Below are 27,455 nucleotides of genomic sequence, written 5' to 3'. Positions count from 1 at the left end.
GAGATTATTAAAACTGTTTTACCCTCATCAAAATCTGTAGGAAATCTATTTTGCTGGTTCATCAAGAAAGACTCATCTGGCTTCTCACAACCTGCATCTGACTGACCAACCCTCTGAATTAGTCAGACTGAATAGTCTCACATTCAACTACACCATGTTCCAAATTATTATGCAAATGATATTTTTCCCTGATTTTCCTAAATGGTCGATGCAAATAAGCCAGTATAATAAAAGTCATCACCCATTAGAGTATAAATTGAATGTTATTGAACAAACCTCCCAATGATAACTGTATATTCTTCAAAAATAAAAAAAACTCAAAATGCACTGTTCAAATTATTATGCACCGCAGAGTTTCAAAACATTTTATAGGTCGTAAAGAACTGAAAATGGTCATTTGTTGAATTTGAAGTATTAGAAGGTCACAATCACTAAAATCAAAAGCTATTTCAATAAAAAACATCCTAACAGGATGAGTTTCTTTCTCAATTAAACATGAATTTAATTGAGAAAGAAAAAAATTATCTTTATGACACTTTAATCCAATTTGCATAATATTTTGGACGATGGTGTAGACCACACCCATTAGCAGTAATTTTCCCCCTACCTTACAAATCGGTCTTGACTCTGAACCAGGTATTATTTAGTTACTCATATGGAGGCCAGTGGTGTTGTTTTACTAACTTTGGACTTAAGGAACCTTTAAAAACATTTACATGTGCAAAGGCTTTTTTTCTGGCACCACAACCCATTTAGGTAGCATCTAATGGTGGTTTTTGTGACTTCTTAATAAGACTTGGTAACCATAAGATAGCACTCTTTGCAGCTCTCTAAGCATTGAAGATGGTCATTCTGCTCAGTGTGCGACTCTCATTCAGCCTTGTGGTCACTGGCTAAAAAAAATGCTAGTCTGTGTTACCTCTTGTTTATGGAAACATGCAGTCATGGATTACAAGTTAGAAGTTCCTGAACACTCTGATAAACTAAAAAAAAAATTATAAATTAAAATACATACGTTTAATTTATTTCAAATGAGAAATATTTAGTTATTTGTGGCTGCTGAAAACATATGATTTGACTATAAATTTTGATTTTAAGACCAACTGTACTACTTTTTATGAAGAACTGCCTGGAAACACAAATATATGAAAAAGATTAGAAAGTGCAAAAGAACACTTACAAACTTTGACAAAGTAACAGAGCACAACAGTGATGTATGTGACAAGCTTTGACCATAAATGTCACACTTACACTAGCACTTAGCTAACCAACACATACATGGACCACACACAGATACAGGACATATACTGTACTCTTCCTCTACACATCTGTGTGGGTATGCACACACACACAACGCACGCTCAGCTGCTCTGTGCTACATCTCATATCTACAGTAAGTGAGGTGTAATTACGATCCAACCTGACATGCTGGAGTTAGAGTTGTGTCACAGCTGCAGCCAAGACAGCTTACTGCTCCCCTGAAATGTGCGCAGATTCTCATGGATCATGTCTTCATTAATGGCTCACAGAGAGCAGAATGTGCTGTGAAGGGTTTGACTTTATGCTACATGTAGGCACACCAAAAACCCATTAAAAGAGCAGAGTTGCTGTTTCCCTTGCAGCTGTATGAGCTAGTCGCTCATGATTTAAGACAACCATGCACTGAAAGAACTAAATTGTCCTGTGAGTACATTCTACTGGCTCCGAACCGGGTATGAGCGATGGAAAGAGGAAAGGAAGTTGCCTATTTGAAAGTAGGTATTGGTTCATTATGAGTGTTTGACAGATCTATGTTGTACCTTTAGGTGTAAGGCTACGTGAGTGTTTTGTTCAACATACAGAGTTTTTTTGTTCCACTGTGCGAGATAGTTACAAGATTTTCGCTATCCTTTAGGCATAAAATAGTTTAAACAATATAAGTTTTGGATTAGTAAGTATTTGTCAGCCATAATAACCATTAAACAGACTTTTCACTCACGTGTTTTGTGCAATAGTAGTAAATCTGATTTTAATTACCTGGCCTGGAAAATCAGGTGGTGGGTAAGTTCTGCCTCGGTGTTTAAAAGAGGTTCCTGGTGGCCTTGTCCAGGAATTAGCTGAGTTTCTTTCAGCCCTAGACTCCTTTTCTCTATGTGGACAACTAGTGGCTCTGGCAAATGGCTCCTCATGACAAAAAGTGGACTGAAAATCACCTGAAAGAAAAGAGTTTTGGAAAAATTAAAACGTAACTGCAAATTTAGGCTACAAAGAGGAGTTGATCAGTTGAGAAGACAAATTTATTATTATTATTATTTTAAGGTGTCCTGTCCAGGGTAGCACTCACAATTGCTGTCAGGGTGTCAAGGTGAGGCCCAACAGATTTACTTATAATTACTCATAATTGAAGCGATACGGCTTTCGCTATAATACTCCACTGGTTATACAAGAAAGCACTTTGGATTTTTTCAAATGTAATAGACATGGAGACATAAAAGAAAGGAGGAAAGAAAGGTGGGGGAATGGTTTCAGAGGAAGGAAGGAGAAAAAGAGTAAAGGAGAAAGAAATAGAGAATACAAGTCAACACCCTAGAAATCTGTTCCTGCACCTGCAGAAAGAGAGACAAAAACCCAGACAAACCACTGCAAAAAACAAAATATACTGATCTAACAACAATTACATCACTGCAAAGTACATGGTGCGAGTTAAAATAATATGCATTTAGTGTCAAGCGCAGCCCAACGTATCGTATGTGAAAGTGAAATTCTTAGACAGATGGTATGTTGGATCTCACAATTTCCTATGTCTTTTATTAAAACAAAACAAAATATTTATATACACACACTATATTTTTTAAATATCTTTTACATAATAGATTTTTTCCAACATTTGCTATGCAGTAAAGCACAGATCAAATGTCTGACTGAAATATGAATTAATAGAATGTCAGGCTAAATTTTAAAATTGTGTCACAATGTGGTGCTAAGGCTTGAATAGAATAGAATAGAATAGAATAGAATAGAATAGAATAGAATAGAATAGAATATACATTATTGATTCTCAGGGTGAAATTGCTTTTATGTTGACAAGCTACTCCATCCAAAGTATTAAATACTAGCAAATTCAAATATATTGATGAAAGAGTGTGATGCTGTGCATTACGTACCAGTCTCTGCTGCATGTGTGAGTCTGGCTCAACGGTAATCAGAGTACACCAGACGTAAAGCAACGAGCCGCTGGAACAGGCCACCTGGAAGAGCACAGATCTGTTCTTACTGATCAATTAAGGTCCCTTCTTTTTACAAAGCATGATTTAAACCAACCCCACTGCCACTGGAAAGATCTAGTATGTGTGATACCTCTAATCTCTTACAATAGCTGCAACAAGTTCAGATTGATCACAGGGACTGAAAATCAACATGTTTCTAATTGTTTCTGCTTGGAAATAGATGCATTCGTCGCCTCCATGTTTATAGTCTTCCATCAGTATTGCGTTATGATGCTTTGTCCTTAAAACCATTGTTTCTTGGCTTCCTTCAGTTGTAAAATATTGAGCCTCCCTAATGCGATATTACAGGCTGAGGCGACAGACAACTGCTAGTGCCAGATAAAGGAGTATCAGAGGCAGTATAAGTCCAACAAGATTTAAAAGCTGAGAATGTGCCCGACAAAAAGCTGAGGGCTCTTCAAGTCTCACTGGTCTTTGTCCCACTTACTTCTCCTTAAAGCATTGAGATGCCAAGATGCATTACAAGTGGTCCAATTTATGACAGACAGGGGACTTCATTTAGTGCTGGGGACAGCACAGAGAGCAGAGAGCTTTCAGACTTAATATACGAGGCTTTGCATAACTGCCTTGTTGGGACAAGGGAGTGAGACTCTGGGAAACGGATATACAGACCAGATCTGGTGAAAAACAAAAAAATAAGATCATGATAATCTTTTGTGCTTTGTTAGAACTACAGGACTGTGGCAGGAGAGATGCAAAAAGAGCAGATGAATGAGAGGCAAAGGAAAGACATTACCTCAGAGATCTTAATGATGAAGAACAGCATCAGACAAATGAGAAAAAACACAGATGCTGGCATAAGAGGGTGAGACAGGTGGACAAGCCTGATGCAACAGGAAGCAGTAAAGAGCGTTAACAATTAAAAGATGGATGAGTTGGAACCATCTACTAATCTGGATTTATATCTAGTCTTTGATCATTTCAGTCAGAGATGATCAGACCTAGAATCTTAGAATCTGGAAAAGTTTTTAACTTTATAATGCTAATTTTTAAAAAAAAGAAAAGGAAAAGTTAAAGGAGAAATCACACAGGAAAAGTAAAGAGCAGGGAGAGCGGAGCTTGAGCTGGGGTTAATCCAGCGGTGCGAAAGTGCCTTCAAAGCCTTTCTGTGTGCCCACATATCAGCTAGTGTTTCCTGTCTATGGTTAGTGTTGTTATGAGAGAGCATAAACTGTGTTTTCTACCTCTCAACATGGTCAGGTTATGGGCCGGAGGGCCTTTGTAAGCCTATCTGAGGGGAAGATCTCAATCTGTTTCCTAACAGTGAGCAGCAACATGGAAGCTCAGCAACTCCGGCCACCCAGAAGAGGAGGATCCGGCCACAGTTGGTGGTCCAGTCCACCAGCTCCAAACATGCGTGTGGACAGAGAGCTAGCCTTGGTGTGTGCAATGTTTGTATGTATACTTTTTTGTGTCTGGCTACCACATTTGGACATTTCTGAGCGCAAAGCATTGGCTGCAGTCAGTACAATGGCCCTTTTCCATCGTTCAGTATAAACCAATTAGTCCATCTTAGAAAAGATGTCTAATGGAAGCAAGTGTTGCCTCCAACTCCACAAAACAGCCAGATATTTCAGAGTTACATCAGAACCCCATGGATCTGGGTCATTTTGTGTAGATCTACCTGAACAACAGAGCTGCTGCTGCTGCCCTTCTCCCTCCGCTCCAGCTCTACGTCCTGCGACCAGTCTTCGTCTCCGCGTGCTCTCATGCAAAGCTCGGTCATCTCTGCGTCTTCCAGCACGTAGGAGGGAAGTTTGGCCCCTGCTTCCAGGCAGTCACAATGCTCCCTGACCACCGTCTGACTGTCGGCTCCCACATAGTGCTGAACGACTCGCAGCTCGATGTCCTGCGTCAGGTAGCTGCACATCACCTGCCGTCCGCAGATTATTATCTGCAAGAAAAGTTAAAAGACACACCTGGCCTTAACAACAGAACCCATGTTGTAAAATTATAGATTTTATAAGATATGTAGGTCATATATCAGGGCTGAAACGGTTTATTGGATTAATCCTGATGAATCGATTATTTTTGCTGAAGGAACAACACAGTCAGAGCAGTCACTAAGCCAAAACTGTACAAAAATATATACATATTGCATTTAACATAAAAAAAACTTTGCAAATATGTTTTATCCACAACTCAAGTAACATTGTTTTAGTTTCACCCGGTTAAAGTTCCATGAAAAATACAAAAATCTTTTATTAAGCATCCTTTGCTACAAATAATCAAGCTGTGTTGTTGCATTTTAGACAATTAAATGTTATTTTTTTATTTTAAAAGGGAATTGATGGGTTTATTGCATCTTTTCATGCATTTCTAATATTATCTAAAAAAGGATATTATAAAAAATCTGCAGTTTACATTTTTGTATCCGAGTATTCAGTTAATCACCGACTGTCTGATTAATCGATAACAATTATCGTTAGTGGCAGCCCTATTATATGCTGTACATTTTTTTAGATTGCAGGTCTTATGGACCAATCAGAATGAGCTAAAATCAGTAGCAGCTCTCTCACCGAGACAACTGCAGTTTGCGACACGTCACAGAACAAATAGAATCAGAAGAAAATATAAGCTGACCAATTCTCATGCATGTAGTTATTTACTTTATCTGTCAAAGCTACCGCTGTAGCGCTGTGGGGTTGGTTATATGTTGGCGTCTGGTTGTGGCTGAAGGGATCAGATTTATTCAAAGATAAGGACTGAAGGAAAAATGAGTGTGAACTGAAAAGTCAGCTTCGTCTCCAGGATGAGTGGGAGATGTTTGACACTTTACAGCGTTCACATAACAAACTGTCACTACTATGGCATCTCTGCGTTTTCAGGACTTTCTCTTGCATGTGTGCAGGAAAAACTCAGACATGATTCAGCCCTGCTCTTGTAGCAGGCGGCTGGCTGCTCTGTGATCTGGCTTTTGATTCCCCTGTGATCCTCTGTGTGGATTGATGGGACACATTTTATTGCTGCAAAACAGATGACAACAAATTGACAAAAACAGAAAACATTCAGTTGTTAGCTAAGCAACTACTAAATCACAGGATGCAAACAGAGGGCGGGTTTAAAGTGGCTAATCCTGACGAGGGGACTTGGACAGACGCCAGGCTTTCTGTATAATCCTACAAACATGTTGTTGCTTTTTATTTCAGAGATTTTCTTCCGTGGTTTGGCGCTGGGATCTGACGTCTACGTTCTTGATGTGTTTAAGCTTTGATGTAAACTTACAGCATGCTTGTGCTGCAAATGCTTTATTTAAGTTTTTTTTGGGGAGATGGGGGGTTGGGGGGGAAATGAGAGCAAAGAGTACCTGCTTCTGGACGCCATTGAGCTGCAGCACCTTGATGATGAGGGAGGCGGTGCGTCCTTTGTACTGAATGGTCCGGAGCAGCGTTCCGACGTTGTCCACGCTGAACGGCTCGGACCAGCGCCAGTTCCCCCAGCCCTCGATGCAGATGTGCAACAGCTAAAAAAATAAAGAAAAAGAAACCAAGGCAACCAGAAAACACACATTAGGTTTTCTCAAAATAAACAAAAAATAAAATAAAAACGAGTCTTTGTTTGCATCATTTTTGTGCGGGTAGGTTCGCTGCAGCGGCAGAAACAGAAGGTTGCACACATTAAAGCAGCTGGTGGAAACCAGCTGGGGTGGAACGTCATCATCAGGCCTCGTCTGTGTTTGTGCGCCTGGATGTGGAGGCTATTTTAAATAAGAGGCACTTCTTCTCCGTCATTTCAGAGGGCTAGATATCCATCGCTGCTCTGTGGAGGCCATCAATGTGTGTGGCTGGGTGTAAACACGCAGCCACACAATGACAGCAATAAACAGATGCTTTCCTGTCTTTTTCACATCCCAAACCAGTGTGGAGTGGTGACGAAATGCCAACCATTTTCCATAAAAACTCCTTGTATTGTGGGTCTCAAGATGGCAAACGGGGATCAAATTAAGCAAAGCTGCAAGACATCTGCACTGGATGAAGAACACTGTTTTAATTGCACTTTCTGTTGCACAATATCCATGTTGCAAGAGTTTCAGCTGCACATTTCTGCAGACTTTTTTTTTTCTCTCCCTTTCTGTAAACACAAAGTGGAAAAAGGCAAAGGAACTGGTCAGCTATCAATCACACCTCTGCTATGCCGAGGTCATACAGAGAGCACCTATCCACTATTCACCACAGCTCACTAAACACCACAAGACAAAAACTCTCATTTGTCAAACAATGTGAATGTTGTCATAAGATTATGGTAATAATACAGGAGCAGAATCATAAATATGCAGGGAGATCTAAAGCGCCGTTCCCTCCTGAGGCCCTGCGGCTGACCTTTAACCTCAATGAACTTTCTCTGTCAGCCCTTCTGCCAAGACAATGTCAAACCTCAGAAAAAAAAAATAGAGGAGGACAGACCAGGAGAAAGACGAAGAATACCAATGGATCTAAAAAGACAGGCAGAGATGACGAGGGTTTACAGGCTCAATAATCTAACAGAAAGTTAGCGACCGGATCAAAACACAGAGAGAGAGAAAAAAAAACCTGTTCTGAACATTTACACTTCAGGTCATTGCTTCAATGTGGCGAACATTTAGCCAATCTGCTTTAAGAAAAACAAATTACCCTAGAGGTGAAAGAGCATGTTAGGACCTTGGTCAGGACCTTCTATGTTTCTCTCCACTGCAGCCTTTCCTCTCTGTTTGAAGACAGATTTCTTTACAATAACATTCTTAATCAAAGCCGGCGCTGGCTTTCTGCAGGATCGCTCTCCGTCAGTGTTGGCTGCGTAGGAATGACTTCAATTTCTCGCAGGACGCATTCGCGGAGCAAGTGGCAGAGCAGTGTAAACAGCCAGGTGGTGCAGGTTAAGGTTAAGCCCGAGGGCGGGGCAACCCGCAGGCTTCCTCCGCCAACAGCGGCCTCACAACCAGGACCGGTTCGGATTAGGACAGCTAAAGGGAAAGTTAAAAAAAACACAACTGTAATGTGGGATTTTCTGCTATTTTGTTAAGAGTTTCTCGGCCAACGGTTTGACGCGAACGAGAAGGAACCCGCCTTGTTTCCCCTTTGGGATGAAAATCGGATTTAAGCGTATTGACTTCACCTCAGCATTACAGTGTAAAGTTTGTTTTAAATGTGGAGCGGGCAGATCCAGTGGAGATCCCAGCATAGCCGGAGCGCCATCTGCGAGAACAGATTTGTTATTTCAACACTTCTCAACCCCCCCTTCACTTTCCTCCCCGTGCCTCTGCAGACTTTATCGTGCCTGTGGCTCAACTTGACCTTTAGGGGAGAAGTCATAATAACGTCTCTGCTCACACTTCAAACGGCGACTGCCGCTTTTGTTTTAATTCGGCTAATTCTGCCCCGACTCAAGCAGAGGAAGAAAAAGCAGCGGTGACACAGATGAACCGAACACGTAGGACAACAAGAATGAAAAATAAGAAGCTGTTTTGCCTCTTTGACTTACGCAGGAGGTTGTGACACTGAGAAAACCCAGTCAGCCATATGTGGTCATTTTAAGCACATTCTTTAGGCCCCAGCCTCACACTTTATTATTCATTCATTCATTCAAAAAAAATATATTTTGAAGAATTCATTAATTGACGTCATGTAAATAGTTACTGAATTACTTCTGTTGATAAAATACAGTGATTTAATCGTAGTCCACGTAACTTCATTTTATTTATTCATTTCCAACAGAAAAAAAGAAAAACAAGAAAAAAATGTTAATTAAAACAAATTATCATGCCCAATGAATGCGCAATGCAATTTTACATGATTTGTTAAAAAAGGAGGAGGTAGAAGATACAACATTTCCTGCCTCTCTAATACTTATTTACTTATAAACATTTAAATCTCTATACACCAGATAAACTTCAATTATTTCCACATTACATGACACTTAAATCTCACATTCAATGTCCAATTATTAACACATTTTAATATAATCAATGACATTTTTGGTCTCTGAAACACTCACCTTTTACAACATATTTCCCAATAAGCTCCTATTTAAACCGTTTTTTAAAGCTGGTTTATATTTGTACTTTGGCTTCAGGTTGTATAGATTTTTTTGAAAGGTTTTATTGGCTCTAGTGGCCTTTATTTGACAGTGACTTGACAAGAAAGTAGATAATGAGAAAAGGGGGAAGACATGCAGCAGGAGTCACCAGGCCGGGAATCGAACCTGTGACGCCGCATCGAGAACTAAGGTCACTATATGTGGGTTGTGCTTAACCGCTGCACCACCACAGCACATCCATGTTGTATAGATTTTAAAGTATGGAATGAGAAAAGGGAGAAACTGCTTAAAATATGTTTGAATGATAATTTTTTTCTTCAAAACAAGAACTATCATATTGTGTAAGACTGATGTGAAACAAAACATTATAAAAATACTGATACGCTCTGTACAACGTTGTGGTTTTATTAATCATTTAAAAACCATTTTAGCTCCAGGGTCGTAACATCCGATGCTAGTTGAATGCTAATCTCCTCTGCATAGAAATATTTCGAAGACTCCTACACTCACCCGCAGCAGCTGGCCCGCGGTACACACTTGGCTTCCAAAACCAACTAAAAGCATATCTCTTACAATATTTTCCCAGGTTTTCTATTGAGTGTGAAATAAAAACTTCCATCTTTCTTCATATCCCTTTAATCCCAGGAGAAAGTTTGCGATAAGGTTGATTTGTGGTGGACATCAAGTTTCAAGGCTGCTACTTTCAGAAGAGATGTTATTTTTTTCCTTTCCCCCTAAAGAGAACGTTCTCTGTAGGCAACCTAGATTGTAAGTAAAATAACTTACAATCTAAGTTATTTTACTCACTTGACACACATTAGAAAATGTTATTTAATTGCCAAAATAATAGTGTACTTTACACCTACTGGCATCCCTGGTGAAGCTTAAGTCTTAAAATAAATCCATTTTTTACTGCGGCAGCATAATCTCACACTGAAATGTTAAAAGAAATCCCTTTAGCTTTAGAACATATTTATTAGGACGGGGAGGAATTGCATTAGGAAATAATTTCTTTTGGTACAAATTTACCTGCTCAGTGCTTTTTCAATACTTTCGACAGCCGCTCTTTTCAACTCTCCCCAAAGGTCAGTCAGGTGGATTTATGTCACAGGACTGCGATGTCCGTGTAGGAAGGCTTGTGTCAAACATTTCAGTCACAAACAATTTCGGTTTTTATTTCAGAGTCCGCAAGATTTTTATTTAATGTGTCTTTTTGCTATTTCAAAGTGTTCATGATGTCATGTGCTCTAATAAGATTCCCAGGACCTTTGCAAGAAAAACATGGCAACGGAACCACAGAGCCTCCACCACACCGAAAGGGTCGTGAGGTGTTTTTCCATATATTCATCTTTTTGTTTCACGTGTTTGTTGCCAAACATCATCTTTATCTCATCTGGGAGGAAGCACATAGTTCCAGGTGAAATCCTTGTGGAATTAAGTAAACTTCACATGCTAACATTTTCGATGATGGACACAGAAAAGAGGCTTTTTTTCCCCCCTGGCCTCCACCAAAAAAAGTGGTTGACATGTAAACAGCATCCTATTGTTTTGGATACTGAGTAATCTTAAAATGCCATCATTTGTTGCAGCTCTCAGACAATGAGCTTTTGGACATGTTTTTTTTTTTTTTACCTCATTTACTGTATTTATCTTGCTCTGCCGCAAGATAAATACAACTTTTAAAGTGGAACTAAACAGTAAATTAACTTTTTTGTCCTGATAAACTGTCTAAATAGGTCATTTAAGGTTCTATCTTTATGCTTCTTTGTGGAATTTGACATTTTTATTTTGACAAACACCATCTGGAATCCTGTCAAACTGTGCTGATGCAGTTGGGTTCTCCTGTTTGTGTAAAACGACAGGGTTTTTTGTCACTCAGCCCTGCGTTCGGGTAGAAAACCACGTCACAGCTCTCGCAGATTTTCTTTCCTCCTGACCGTGGCTTCGCTTTCCTTGCCCACACTCAGCCGTGGCTCTCAGTATCTCTTGGCTCCGCCCACTTTGCTGGGGTTTTTCAAACTTTGTCAGGGGCGAGGGAATGGCCAAATGTGGGGATGAGTGCAGGGGTGTGATCAGGATGAGGGGCAACACTGTTACTAACTTTGCTGCGATATTAAATAAAGACTAGTTAAAATGAGTTATTTCATAGCAATGTAGAATGTAAGCCCATATACCACCTAAACCAGTGTTTAAATGAGTAAACATCAGGTGTCCCAATGTAAGTGAATGTAGGGCATAATGATTGGTGAGGTATGTAGCATGCCCTTTAAGATCCGTTTGAACCTGGAGCTTGCACTTCATAAACAATGTTTGGTGTACCTACAGTGGGGCTGTGTGGTGAACTTCAGCTAAACTGAAAGCAACACAGATGGCAGCGTGCTCTGTGTCTCTGAATAAAAAGTAAATATTGGTGACATCTGAGAACTGTGATTTTTTTTTTCTTGTGTTAAAACTGGCAGTAGAACTGAACTTGTATAGTGAGACAACAGGGGAAGAGACGAAAAAAAAATATTGGGAAAAAATTATGATCACTGCCTGTGATTCAGAGAACAGAGTGGAGCATGCAGAGGAGCTCGCTTTCCAGTCTGACCGCCTGCTTCCTCCTCGCTCCACTTCGCTAAGCCGCTGTTGCACAGAGCATACAATACCAATAAACAGATTTATAGAGTACAGCAGAGCCGGTGCCGAATTTAGTGCGCAAGATCCATTACCAGGTTATGTGAACAAACAGCGCCGGATAACAGGAACACGATGAACACAACTTTAAGAGTAAACGTTGCAGAACGGCCCAGCGCTTAAAATCTAAAACCGGAGAATATCGACGAGGTTAAGAAAAAAAGCAAACAAGTGAACACGTGTTAGTGTTGCAATGCCAGCAGAACATTTTTCGGGTTTTACTTAGACTTTTGATTCAGATGGATGGGTGAGGTGTCAAGGAAAATACACTGATGTGTGGAGGATTTAAAAGTCCCATTTCAACTAAAATGTAGCAACTGTAAACAGTGACAGAGAAAGGCTTCTGAATATAGAAGCAGAGAAGCAATGCCAGCAGTGTGTTTATTTTTTTAATGGTGTAGAAAGTGTGTGTATCTACACACGTGTGTATATGCATACACACTGGTAATAAACCAAAAGCAATATTAAAAACAATAATAATGACTTTCCATATGAGTGCATCAGTACTTGGCTGAATCACTGCATGAAAGCAAAGGCACAAAATTCCAGCTGCCATTAAACGGTCATGTATTATCATAATACAAATTTGATTATTTTATTGATTCAGCCATGAATTTATTGAAACTGAAAAAGTTTGTGCATTGTGTCAAATATCAGTATTAGATTAAAAAAAAGGGAATAAGAGTCATTTATAATTACAACGCCTTTGTTTAATTGCACCCCACCAGTATTTTTTATATATTGCAAAACATATGAAACATTTTGATGTTTCATGCTGTCAAAATCTAACCAGGTACATTGGTGTATTAATATTTGCTAGTATCTGATTTTAGGAAAGTCCCCTAAGATGGACCCCCAACACTTTCCAACACTTGACCAGCCTTTTCCTATCTGCACTGTCATGTACCCAGTTTAAAATGCAGCTCTTGGTTTTCTTTTTTTCTTTGGCATTTTTAAGGTTTGACACACTGCATAGTTTGGCATCAGGATATATTTGCTAAGACCTCCACTCATGGAACAATTAGAAACTGTAAAATACATTCCATCTGTACATATTATAATTCAATCCCAGTTGTATAGAAATATAGAAATGATTCCTAACCCAATTCGTTTCGGCACCACAGTTTTTTTGGCCCACCTCAACATACACCTGACTGCCAACATATGACATATATTACATGTAATATATATGACCGTACTAACGTAGCATTTTATGCATTTTACCAGCATCATTTATGGTTATGTGCTTTAGAGTCTACGAGTATTTCTGACCCCTTTGCCGTTGTAAAGCCTCGACGTCCGTTTCTAAATCAAACACTGCACAAAACTTGTGACTAATCTGAAAGTAACAGAGAACACCTGCCTAACAAACAAAATATCAGATGGACAGATTGATTAAATTAAATTCCACAAAAAATCATATTGGAGCAATAAATGGTCTAAAACATCAAATGAGTACCATATGAACTCTCCGAAACCCCAAAACCCGAGATTTGCGATTGCCATGGAAACTCAACCCAAACATGAGACTGTGAACATTAAGAAATGGTGTTAATTTCAGAGAAACATCAACCGCACCTCAGTTCTGAGTCGCATGGACTGAGTCAACCGCGCGCATCATGTGGACGATGTCACTCCTGCTGCCTTTGCTCATTGCTTGATCTTGTGCTGGTAGAAAGTTATTACTAACAGATTTCCCTGTGAAAGACAGTAGGGATATCGGTCATAACTTAAGCAATGACTGTTAACTTCCTGGTAGAACAGAAGGTCATTTTAGCTTTTACTGGGAATAGCTCATATTTCAGCTTTAATAATGAGTGTTAGATTAAACGCAGACGCAGTGAGAGACACGGGGGATTTATGCCTCCAACCCATGGGCTCCTGCAGACAGACTGAGTCAGTCCTGCCTCTTGTAACCGCTATCCATCTATTGTCCTCAGGCAGGAATTTGCTGCAGTACACAAAAACACAAATTATGCGTCTGTCCGTTGTGAGAATGTAATCAGCCATCCTGGATGCTGCGCAGATGGCGCAAAGCTGCCGTGGTCATCGGTTGTTTATCCGTTACTACCGTTTATTCTTTCTATTTCATTCAAACAATAATAGGAGTCTTGAGATTTACGGACATGTGGAGGTATAAACAACACCAGTAGCTTTGCTCACAAGTCCCCTAAAAAAGAAAGAAAGAAAAAAAAAAAAGCCCAAACAGTTCAGACACATCTTTGATGGTTTATTAAAATCATGTGAGTTCAGTGTCAAACACTGACAGCTTAAAAATAGTTTGAGGAGTCTCTGTACTGCCAATCTTATTTAATGTTACACAGGCACAGATGAAAAGAACAGAGATGTGAAGCAGAGGCCTGGTCTTGTCTAGTGAAATTACTCTGGGACAAGGGACTTAGCTACCCACCTAACAAATTGGAAGCAGGTTGAGATTCAGACAGCAAAACAAAAGAATATGGATTGCTTTGTCTTTAAAATAAAATAAAAAAATTACTCTGAAAAAGAATAGTACGACAGTGCAAAGGAACAGCGTTTTAACCCATGTAAAACGAGGGGATTATGGTGGCTTTCACAGCTGTCTACAATGCCTTTTCCTCCTTAGCGCTCTCTTTCTGACAGGAGAAGAAAAAGCTGCGCAACATCAAAGTCAAGATTTGCAAGTCTAAGAGGCGGTTTGGGAACTGGAAGAAGGTACAGAGAAAAGACATTGTGTGGGTCCATTGTTGACAGGGCGATGTTAAGAGGTTTATGCTTGGCTAACATTGTTCCATCGCTCCTCTGGTTTCTGCTAAGGCATGGTGGACGTGCGAGGGCCTCAAGGGCTTCAGGATACGCAGAAGGAGCAAGTGCTTGCACCAACCAAATGGGGTTTGACAAAAGGAGTACTGTCTCACTGAGGGGAGAGAGGTTTGAAAACCACATAGAAGGAGAATAACGGAATTAGTGGTCAAAGACCTTCAGAAGGACAGACACATAGTCACAGTCTGGGGAGAAAAAGAAAGATAAAACAGCCGACCAAGATGAACACAACTGAGGGAGACTTCCTGTATGTGATGTACACTTCCATGTTTTTTCATTTTCAGATAAATTACCTCCTAAATGTCACCCTTTTGATCTTCCTGTGACATCGTCAGGATACAAAGTTCAAGTCAGAACCATTCAGCTCACTGCAGGGGAGACCTCAGTTGCTCATGCCATGACCACAACTCCACTGTGCTTCCACTGTGGGCAGACTGTAGTCTAACTCAGACAACATGTATGCAATTGATATCCTCCCTTGTTTGATAATGCATTGTAACACTTGACAACAGAAAAGCCTGCTACCATGTAGCAAAACCACAAGCTCTCCTCCTAAATAAGAAATTAATCATTGCTTGACCCCACACAGCTACCTCCAACCACAAAACTGAAGATTGGATAATGTGATTTAAGTCCAGGAACATATAGAAAACATACCTCCACATCATGTTCATTCAATAAAAAAAATATATCCATAAACTATGTGCATGTGTGCTACGGTAATTTTCCGATCTTTTCTTTTGGTTCTTTTTTTTTTTTTTGCAACCAAAACACATTATTCTGATCCCAGTTCATGGAACTGTTTCCCCCAGGAGTCATGTGTTGTAAAGACACTAAAGGTACTACAGCTTTTGGACCACTACCCAGCACCAGGGTACTGTCCATGGTGCTGAAACCAGGACGGCATCGTCAACAGGAACTGCAGGGCTAATAAATCATTCACCTTTGCTTTTTTGTTGTGTGACGGAATAATATGGAGCGTCGAGAAGAGCCAACTACCTGACAGGAGCTGTTGGGAGATTTTTGCTTTTCTTCAATGGACTGAGTCTTGTTAAGTCATCCTATCATTGTGTCTGCTTGTAAGAGCAGGCGAAACCTTTACAACACTTGTAAATACAAGTAATTGGATATTATTATACTCACCTACCAAATACTGTAGCTTCTCAAATATACACATGTATTTACGCAACATAAGTTGCATGGCAGCTTGGTAGAACAAAACGCTTCTTTCACCAACTTCCTCTGGTCCGTCTCTGATTAGGGCTGGACCATAATGTTGAAAAATCTATCAATGATTATGATTCATGTTTTTCTTTTAAATATCTGAAATGCTGCCAAACTGTTGCCATGACGTTTCCTCTATTGTACAGTTTTCACTCCACACCATTGTATTTTTTATTTTTAAGCAGTTATGACATGAAACCTGAAGCTGCTGCTGAGAAAGGTACTCAACAGATTGTTGCTAGGTAACCAGAGAGTGAGCAAGTTAGTTGATGCAACCCAGAGGTTGAGCCGCTTTTAAAATCCTTTCATCTGCCTGCGTCTCTCAGATAAGCCTATTTATTAAGGATTTACAATTAGGTCCAGCCTTATATATTTTGATTTGAATATCGTTTCTACTAACAGTGAGGAAAAATCCAAGATGGAAAAGAAATAGAAAGTACTCAAATTATACAAGTTTCATTTTGTAAAAATGTACTAAGGATCTTACACTTGGCAACAGTGTGTTATGCAATAAATATAAATTTTTAAAAAATAGATAAAAATCTTATAAGAATTACATACATCTTTTTCATATGGGATTATACATACAAACAGTTTTCAGTAACACTTTATTTGAAGGGCTTTGCATAAAACTGACATATTGCATAAAACTGAATATGAATGACTCTTCATAAATGTTTCTGACTGTTGTCATGAAGTGTCATTCAGTAAATAATGACACTTTTAATGAAGAGGTGCACTAAAAGTTGCAATAAAAGTAAATTAAACGTGCCAACTTTGCATTAAAAGTGTTTACCAAATGTCACGTCAGTCTCATGACAATCTTATCTACACCCCTTCAAATAAAGTGTTACCAAGTTTTCTATTGTACTTCTATTGTGTTAATTATTGTCAGGAAGTATGCTGTATTCTCATAACAAAAAATCTGATTCTCTTAGATACAACCAACTCTGAGGTGAAAATGAAGGGAACTAAATTCAGCAATTACCTGTAATATAACATAGTTTTGGCCAATACCAATTTTTTTTGTTTGAAAAGTAGCTAAATATAGTAATATAACAATATACGTTGTTAACTGCACATGTACAGATGAGATCTGGTGGACTAATTTACTGAAACATCTTCCTTACTTAAAGTATGTTAATGTTTATTGAAACATTGTCCTTCTGTCAGTAGTTCCACAACTTACATCATTCCTGGATCCAAGCTGACATCATTTTCTGTCATAATGCAGCTGCGGTTGTTGTTCTTTTAAAGCCAGGAATCTGATGGAGGTGATGAAAGTGTAATATGTAAACTGCTAATATGCTGGCAAGCTACAGTGTTTTATGCATCTCTCATCAAACTGGATTGACTGAATTAAACTTCTAATGTCAAAGGGAGTGTTTCCTTTCAGGCGAACCACATGAAGGGGGAAATCACACAGTAACACAATGTGAAAACAGTCCCAACATCACCTAAGACGGAACAAACAACGTTCTAGAGTTTTGAGTGAGTTTTGGAGGAATGTGGGACATATTGAATACTTTACGCTGATCAAGAAGGAAAAGCTCATTATGAGGAGGGAAGCCATAATTATGGGGTGGATCTCAAATGTCGACACACTTCTGTTAAAATGCCAGTTATTTTTTGATATGAAGAATTGGACAATAATAAATAATTTCAAAACATTTTCCAAATAATGTGATATTTTCCCCATGCAACTGAAATAAAAACAAACAAATCTGTTTGAATGAACACTATGTGGCCAGTCAAAGATCTCCAAATCTATCAGATGGTGAGAACGAAGTCGTCTTCAGGTGAGCCCACAGAGTCTAGAATGTGATTCTAGAACTCACACGAAGCCATTCATGTCTTAATTTGGATAGATGCATACTCAGGGATACTCAGGGTGAATGTGCAAAATCTAGCCAGGCATTTTTCTATGTAGTCATTTTGACTATTAAAAATATTATTTGTTCATTTCTACAGCAAACAAGCAGCAGGGAGGAAAAGAAAAGTCTGTCATAAGTCTTGTTTTTTTTATGTTCTGGCTCAGATTCTGAAGGACTTTTCTTTTTTTTTCCTCATCCAACACACAACAGAACAAAAAAAGTTTTATATTTTCAGGCTTTTCTTTTTCCTCAGAAAGTATAAGCGAAAAAAAAAAAAGCTGAAGCAAAGCCCTTTATATCTTTAGATTTTTTAAAATTAAATTGTCTTGAGATGACATGTGGTGTGAATTAGTGCAACGTAAATAAACTGAACTGAATTGACATAATATTTACATCTCCTATGTAGAACTTTTACTTTTCAGCCTCCTCTCCATCTCAGAGTTTGGGTCCATAAGCCAGACGTCCTGTCTACTTTTAAGACTCGGGTTAAAACTTTTCTTTATGATCAAACCTAAAATTAGATGGGCTTAAGTTCTCCTGAGCTACAGTATCTCTATAATTATGTTGCTACAGGCTTAGACTCCTGGAGGACAAACTGAGCACTTTTTCTTTCTTTGCTACTTTCGGCTACTTCTCTCCTATTACGCATTAAATGCATTTACTGCTGCCATTAACTTTATGTTCTCTGTATGTTTTTTTTCTCTTGACATAAGCTACGTCTGGCCTGGCATTTTCTAATTAGTTGTGACAAATTCCTGGAGTGGGCCCTTGGCTGAGCTACTTCTGCCAGTAATAATTTTATGTTCTCTTTCTATAGATAATACACTAGGCCCTGTCTTTCTGTGTTTAACCCCGGGGGATTTAAGACTTAACCCCTGGCAGCTAGAATGCTCCCTCTGTTTGATTTTTGTAGTGTTACTTTCCATCTGAATGAATCCCTCATAAAAAAAACAGTCAGAGAAGATAAAAATGCTTCAGAATCTACTTTGGAATCAACCAAAAGTCACTTGTCCACGATAGTTTTCACTAACGCCAACAAATCCCTGTTTAGATTTATCTCTACCTTAAAGTAGGTGCTGCTAAAAGCTTTAGGTTGATTAAAACACAACGGATGTATTCAAACCTTTGAAGCTTAAAACTGTGTTCAGCCCAGTTTTATTGCTGGCTGATATTTGTAGGTACAAGAACATTAAAGCAGGTTTAACTGTATAATTTGCAGTTTAATCTCCACTAAGTACAACGATTAATACGATGAGCATGTCAAGAAGGGACATCTGGGTGCGACGCAGGCTTACTGTGGCTGTGCAGACTGCAACACGAAACAAATGAAACAATCGTAAGTGTTGAAAAAACCTTAACAGAGGTAGTCATTTAAGTTTCTTTTTTTTATTTTGTTGCATTTACAAGATAATTTTACAAGTTCTGACAGCTTTGGCCTTGATCTTTCTCTTGTTAGTCCTCAGAGGTGCTAAAAAGTCATGCTTTATTTAGCATGTGGTACATGTTGTTACAGTACAGGTGCAGTATACCGACTGTTTCCACCCTGATGAACAATTAACCAGGCCTTCGCTGGAGCAGATTCTTCATGCATCATTTGATCACGTCCTCATTTACTAGTTTGAACTTTAACTAAAGTCATAACAAACCTTGAACTCTGTGGGCTTCCAATATAAAATGTTTCTCCAACAGTGCTATTGATACTAGCATTGTTCTCTATATTTTCACCATATTAGTTAACATAAGTTAATTCTCACAAGTACAAATGTAGCATTTGGCATACACAGTAGATGTTAAAGATCCAGTTATGCATAAAAAACCCAACTAAAGTTTCTATGAAGACAGCATTATATAATAAACTAGGAACAACAAATAATTCTATCAGTCAGAAAAAACACCCAACATATAACTACATTCTTTTTCAATGAATCACGAGCAGCAATTACTGCTACATAAATGTTCAGTTTTTATACTGACAGCTTCAGCCAATGAAAACATTCCCTTTCAGTCCTCTCCCTGTCACACAGTTTCATACCAATTAGCACTCTGGCATGCCTTCTGCCAACAACACAGTCATTCCAACCACAAACTAACAGCCCTGGCTCCTATCTCTTGCCCTTTGTCCTTACGGGTCCCAGAGAAACAAAAAACACCAAACCGGTGCAGACACACAAAAAAAATGACACCTGTTTCAGATAACAAAACGCCCGAAACATTGAAGCAAGCGGACATTTCTAAAGAGGGGGGAAAAAAGTCCAGTGGAAGTTTGCTTCTGGAACAAATTAGAATTTATTCAAACTCAGTAATATTTCTTGTAGATACTTAAAAAGTCCTTTCCAAATCCAGGGGGCTTTTTACGCCCCTCTCCCTTCTAACCACAGTAACCACTGGGATTTCCATCAGCCAGGCTGCATCCTGTACTGAGCAGCCAGATATTTCAACCATCCACACCACACCACAGGCTAGAGCCCTGAAAAACAGAAGGGTGGGGATGGTACGTGTCTCAGAGTGGGACGTTAGGAGTCTGCATACTTGGACAAATGATCGTTCTTCTTTTTTTTTTTTTAATTGGTGATGAGTTACGGTAATCCATCGTCAAGTTTCGCCGTTTTATCTGCAGAGACTGAATCGCACATAGAATGAAAACATTTTTTTCTGTATTTCTAAACATTTTTATTCTAGCAAAGTATGAAGGTATGCTGAGCACTTCACTGGAGGACTCAGACTCCGGGACCCTTCTCTAGCCTTCCTAAGTGAGGATCTGGCGTGTGTGTGTGTGTGAACATTTTTAACAGGTTTGAAGAACATGACTGCATCATTTGGGCCTTTTAAAAAAAAGTGTTACAGTTCTGACTAACAGAAGAAGCACAGTTTGTAGTGAAGGTGGAGGGGAGAACCGAAGGGCAGCTCCAGTTCAAATTTCAGGCCAAAAACAGAGAGTGCTTTTCTGTCAGAAAATGACAGATAGTCCAAAGTACATCAACATCACTGGAAGTGTAGATCGGATAGATCGGTCGGTCACATGGGATACTGACGGACTTCTGGTGTGAATCTTTTGGTTTAAGCTTAAACAACGTAGTTCTTTAAAACTTTTTCAACATTTATTGCAGAAATGTTGTTATACTATTAACAACCCAATTGTTTTAAATTCCTTGATGCCTTGTGGATCTATTAGGAGCTGTTAAACAAGCAGAGGAGAATTGAGAGGTGCATGTTCCCACTGTCAAGATATCTAAGCCAATCTGTGAGTGTTAAGTGCCTGGCTCATGGAGTCTTTGCCCCCGTTTCCCATTTTAATAGCCTTGTTTTTCTCAAGTAAAGCTGTGCAAGGTCCCTCCTGGTGATTTTATGCAACCCTTGTGTCAGATTTTTCATATTTTTCTTTCAATTCTTTTTTGACCCATCTGCCTCCCTCCAGAATGATCTCATGTCCAGTGGGTTCTCCAGGGAGCTCCAGAGAGAAAAACAGGGACAGATAACTTTACAACAGCAATTAGTAGCTCTGCCTGTGGGAGAAATCAGCTGGGACGTTTGCATCATTCCAGATCCATGACAAGATCATGCTGATGGTCTGCCCAGTCATGCGGACCCAGACTTTATGGAAAATATAAACTTTGGACATCACGAAGGGACCGTTCTGTTTCTAATATTTACCCTGTTCTCCCATTTGACCTGCCCCCGTCTGATGGCCAAGTGGGAGAACAGGGTAAATATTAGAAAGTACCAATATTTAAACTTTAGGGAAAGCCAGGGCATTAAAACATACTTTGAAGTTGTGAGGATGGAAAACAGGCCCATGCTTTCCTGAGAGGAGGGAAAAGAAATAAACCAGAACTAGTGACTGAAAAACTCCGGGTCAAATCATCGTCTTGCCAATTTGTACTCACACCTTGCCGTTTAGTCCCTTCCCATTTACATTTTGTAAACAAACAACATTCATCCATCTACTTAAATCGTTGAATTTCAGTTTATTTTTTCTTTACAGCTAAACATTTTTAATATTTATAATAAACTTTTCCATATAAATCTATTTGAATTGTACATTACATTATAAAAGCACATTACTGCTGTTCCCTGAAGTAGAGTAACGAGGTACAACACCAGGTATGGTATGTCGACCATGTGGAGGTGTGAAGTACCACACTTTGTGTTATACCAAGTGAGTAGTATTAAAGACAACTTTGTACACGCTATTTCCATTCACTGAAGGAAATGAATGGAAATAGTAAAACGGTTTGACCGTCCGATCAGGACGTCTTTCCGGCGCCACCCTATGGAGGTTTCAGGGTGTTTCCAACTGGGAGAAGAGCGTGAGACAGAACCAGAACCTGCTAAAGGGATTACTCCTTCTGACCAGGGAACACTGTGGAATTCCCTAAAATGCTTTGAGCAGGGTCATTTGGGAGAGAGTTGTCTGGGTTTCCTTTCTAGACTTTTAATCTAGGATAACATAAAGAATTGGGGTAAGTAGGAATGTGGTGGAATGGCTTGGTTGACAGATGGATGGATGGATGTTTTTAGGTTATTTTGGTACCAATTCCTCTCTTATGACATGAGGCAGATTTTGACGCTTGATAAAACCTGAAGGTGTTTTCACATCTGATAGTCCGGTAGATTTGGTTCGATTGGGGACCAAAATTGCAACATTTGTTCCACTTTCATCTGGTGTGGTTCGCTTTCACACTGCTCTGTGTCAAACGATCCACACTAATTGGAAAACCTGTTCCCCCCCTTGCCTGTGGTGGCGCTGCACCAAGCACCACTGAAGGGAACGACAAAACGTCAAAAATCAAAAAGATGATTGTGCCCCTTCCTTCTTCACAAACTGTGAACAAAAACAGAGTGGTGTCAAATTTTAGGGATTGTAGGATTCTCTTTGGCAAAAGACCAAAAGCCATTTCTCCCGCGACTGCTATACTGCATGTTTGTTTTAGTTCAGTCCACCCAGAATGCTCTGTTCTCTAATCCGTTTCCTGCTTTTGGAGTGGTTTCTAGTTTGCTTATGAATTTGAACCGTACCAGAGACCAAGGTCTTCAGTTATGGTTTGAATGAACTGGACTTTCTAAACAAATAGACAAGAGTTCGTTTAAAGCATACTGAACAGAGCTGGTGTCAAAGCATACCAAAATGAATGAACAACCCCCTACTAGTAGATACGTAAATTAATCGTAAATTACATTGCCGGAGATTATGAGAAAATTGCAGAAATACTTCAATTCACTAGTTGCTGAGGAAAAAAAAAAAAACATTCTCCTGAAAGGTGCAAATTGATATCAGATGGCGCCATTAAAAAACGTGTGTACAAAACAGCCAAGAAGGTGTGAAAGACTAGCATCCAACCGAGCAGTATCCCCGTGAATGCTAGATAATTAGCTAAAGGGCAACGACATGAAACTAAAAGTGACTTAATTTTCAAAAACTGTGAGGGTGTTTTTGGAAGAAGATCTGAAGGGATTGTCACGTCTACAATCTTGGAAGTAAAGATTTTTTTTTAGGTTAATGTAACTGAAAACATGTTTTTCTTCTGAAGAAAAAGTCTAATAGATGGCAGGAAAAAAGGACTAAAAAGGCAAGGGCCAACGAGATCTGCCAGGATGACCATAAAACACGAGAACACATGGCTTTGCTTCAGGAATCAGAAAGAGACAAGAACAACATAAGAAAGCCGTGTGTTGTAACTAAGCAGAGTTAAGCATGAAGGGACAAAAATGCTCAAAGCTAGTGTGGACATAAGAGAAAGCCTTGGTCTACTGATCTCACTGAGCCGATGAACTAAAGAGAACCAGGCTAAACCAACATCATTCTACAGCTATGTGTTGACCTGCGTTTTAGGGTGTGAGGTCTGAAATGAGTTTTGACCTGAAGCTGGTAGGTTGCTACGATGCAGGGCTACAAACAACCCAGGAGACCGTGACTGAGGTAACTGCACCGTAGGTCTCGAGAAGTGAAGTGTTTACTGATGGGCTTGGAAGGGTTACAATAATGGAAGATGAGGAAGGAATAAAAGTATGAGAAAACGTGGATGGGAACATGACTTGGCTGCAGTTTCAATGGAACGCTGACAACCTGAAAATGGTGACATAGGTCTGCTGGCTAGACAAATGGACCGAAGAAAAAGAGGACTGCTTTGATAAAATCATAATCATTTCTACAATAAGCAATGTGGCTGTGGATTCTGAAATCACATTGAGAATGACTGAAACTAAGTGCATTAGACCAAATACCAGCCAACCAATGACTCCTGAGGTGTACGTAAGCAATATATAACAAAGATAAGCAACAAAAAAGTCAAGGAATATAGGAAAATATACAGTTATGTAAACAGTGTAGAGGTCAGAGGATAAAGAGACAATGTACTAACGAACACATCAAGCATGTAGAAAGAGAAAAACCTATAAGGAAGGGTGTGAAAAACAGAGAAATAGCGATGCAGAGGGATCAGATTTGTTTTTGAATCTCCTTAGCATCGAGGGACTAAAGCTAACAGCCCAAGCATTTAAAATTCCACCTGAAAGTGGATTTTTATGGGCTCCAACAACACTTTGCAGGACCATGTAGCCATTAAAGAAATAAAATCCGCGCCCTTATCAGTGTCGCTATTTTTATAACCCTAAAATGTAATTAGGAGTGTTTGCTACAATTTGCTGAGGCGGACACATTGGCTAGGTTTTTATCACCGCGCTTAACGTTAGTTAAGCTGTTTTGGCAACATCGGCGCTTCGTATTTTATCTAGTTTCTCAAATCATGTCCATCTTAAGAACACACTTTTTTATATTGCACAAACACATGATGGAATAACACATGACAGAACGAGCCTGGAATCGCATTCTTCATCCATGATGACATTTGGCTCACTCGGACAATCTTTCATCCAAAACATCCCTGGAAACGCAGAGGTCATTTTTGCCTCGCTGCTAAAAATGAGTTGTGGTATTTCGCTGTGCCGATATGCCAGATTGCCACTCACAGAGTGTGTGAGTGAGAGTGAGGTAAGAGCACAGATTAACCATGGTCGATGATTAATACAACTTGACTTACTGACTTACTGCGAGCAATTATGGCCATGTCTTTTCTCAAGCTTGACTTTCTCACACTCATTGTGGAACACATGGGGGTCCTGGAACATGTGCGTGCCACATACACACACGCACACACTGCACACACATGCCACAGATCACCAGCCCACCCTCCACTCAACCTCAAAACCACATAGGGTTAAATATAATCAATCTTCTTTAACAATGCTGTCAGGGAACTGTCTGAGATCGCTGACAGGAACACTCTGATAGCTGCAGCGCATTGATGAAGGTGTGGGGGTGTGCATGTGTTTGAAGCTCTCAGGACAACATTTTAATGCCCTGCTCCAGGCAAACAAATTCCTGTGTGCCATTCAACACATGCAATAGAAGTATACCCACAAGCAAATGAATGTGGCACGATCTTTTTTGTACTATATAGAGACTCTTTTGGAACACTTCTACTGTCTTCTTGTTTTTTGTGTCTTGTAAATCCTATTACACATTCACACTGGATCCATACAGGAATTCTGAATTGTTTCAGGTAACCAAAGAAACAATTTGACGTGATTTCAAAATTAAAAAACTTTCAGATTTTATATCAAATCAAAACCTACTGTATGTTTAAAATTTAGAATCTGAATTTCAATTGCATTCAAGATCAACTGTGATTCTTTTGCTAAAAAAACACAACCAACTAATCAAAACCACTCTGATGTAAGCCATCAGAAATCTCCCATCCTCTAGACTATTTTGGAATTGTTTTGGAAATGTGTGCACTACCTGAGGAGACTTGTGGGACCTCCAGCTGTACTGGTGGCTGTGGAGGCTGGCCAGCAGAACGTTCTCATCCGTGTCCACCTGACCAAAACGCAGCGTCTCATTTGTGTCATTGCAGATCACGTAGTGACTGTACAGCAGCTCCTCTGCGTCTTGGTTCCCATTCTGAGGAACAAAACAATATGAGAGACTGGAGTAAGAATTGCAATGGATAAAGAATGTAGGCAGTAAAACAAAATCTAGAGGCCCTTTCATTCGTTCACATTTTGTCACAAGCCTACATGAAAATTGATTTGTGTAAAATATTAGTTTCCCCCCACCCCCACTTACATTGTTGGTATTATGTTGGTAAATAACATCCACCGCTAAAGTGTGTTTGATAAAAGAAACTCTCTCACAGAAAGCCTCAAACAGGCAACTACTCATTTGTTAACTTGCATGCAAAAAGGAGAACTCACTGTCTTGCTATTAAAACACAGATGCAACAAGAAGAGAACAGTGTGTGTCAACTCTCCTGGATTAAATAACACCAAACAACGGCGCCCCATATGACTTAGATTGTAGCTGTTATTTGAGCTCCTACTCAAGACTCCAGTGACCTGATGAGGGTCCCTCTCGCTCCGCTCCCGACACACCAACATAGCTCACATGGCTTCTCGATAATTACCCAAATATGTTAACAAAGAATACGGTAATCTGGCTAGCTCGTTTCTGAAGAGAAAAGCAGAGATGGTTAAGAGAAGCTGGCAGTAAAATCTCAGAGTCTGACTGCCAAGCACGTTCAGGATCCTGGGGTGGTTGATTAGATTGAAAACGGATGGGAAAGTTTACACCACTTAAAGAACAAGTGATGATAGATGTGTGCGTGCGCATGAGAGTCGGAGAGTAAAATATAGAAGGGACAGCTGCAGCAGCGGGTTTAAAGGCATTTCCAGTTTTATTGTGGAAACACTATCTGTGCCTACTTTTGAATGTGACACTGCGATTTACCAACTTCCTGCTGCCATCTTAAGATGCCATTGCTAAGCCCACTCTGAGACCATATCGTCTTTCTCCCCTGATTCACAAGCTAATGTGATACACTTATCAGAAAGCTTCTTTTTATAATCATACTCACTCTTTAAGTATGTAGGGGCTTAAAGGGGATAAACACTAATACGAAGAAACCTAAACACTTGTCTCATAAATCTTGTAAAAGAGCACAAGATGACAGCTTCTTCTTCAGAAACTGTCCTACTACTCGTTACTCTAATCCATCCAGACTCCAACCCTTAGCTGTATGGCCCTTATAAAAATGGAAAGGTTCAGTAAAATGTCTGGAAAACTGATTGCAAACAATGGTCACCTTATAAGTTGCATGTAAAAAAAAAACAAAAACAAAAACAAAAAAAAAAAAAAAACGATGTTGTGGATGATACGAAAATACCGTAAATGAGAAAATGAACCCAATTCCGATCTACCGAAGATGATATGCTCGTCAAAAAATGGCCCAAGTAGGACATAACTCTGCTAGGGCCAGAAACTCAAGATCTGTGTTCTTTTCTGTCCAGTTGCAAAGAAAAACAGAATTAATGAAGCATGGGAAGAACAGAGAAAAATAAAATAAAGCAATAAAATTATCAAGAGGGAAAATTCCTGCTGTCTCGGTTGCATATGGAACAGCCTGTGACTGTTCTGTGAGAAAAGCACATTGTTGAAACACTACTGGGCTATTGTGTGGCTGTCCACCAAAGCCACTTCCCTTGAGTTAGGAACTGGAGGCAGCAAAGACTGAGGCCGGCACTCGGGACAAACAGTTGAAAATGG

The 27,455-nt window shown here is 39.5% G+C and overlaps 1 protein-coding gene across 2 annotated transcripts in view; it reads right to left on the bottom strand.

The window, feature by feature from the left end:
• The window catches only part of vps13b (vacuolar protein sorting 13 homolog B), a 301,790-nt gene that overhangs the window by 28,802 nt on the left and 245,533 nt on the right, over positions 1-27,455 (bottom strand). For both annotated transcript variants that reach the window (XM_023331569.1, XM_023331568.1), the window contains exons 46-50: positions 25,653-25,814; positions 6,574-6,729; positions 4,891-5,160; positions 3,144-3,227; positions 2,017-2,192 (exon numbers count right to left, since the gene is read on the bottom strand). In XM_023331569.1, the coding sequence (XP_023187337.1) occupies positions 2,017-2,192; positions 3,144-3,227; positions 4,891-5,160; positions 6,574-6,729; positions 25,653-25,814 (848 nt within the window). The remainder of the gene's footprint in view (positions 1-2,016; positions 2,193-3,143; positions 3,228-4,890; positions 5,161-6,573; positions 6,730-25,652; positions 25,815-27,455) is intronic.

Source organism: Xiphophorus maculatus, chromosome 3 (genome assembly GCF_002775205.1).
Source record: "Xiphophorus maculatus strain JP 163 A chromosome 3, X_maculatus-5.0-male, whole genome shotgun sequence".
NCBI classification, from domain to species: Eukaryota; Metazoa; Chordata; class Actinopteri; order Cyprinodontiformes; family Poeciliidae; genus Xiphophorus; species Xiphophorus maculatus.
The sequence above is the reverse complement of the archived record's forward strand: the minus strand, read 5'-3'. Positions and strand labels throughout refer to the sequence as shown.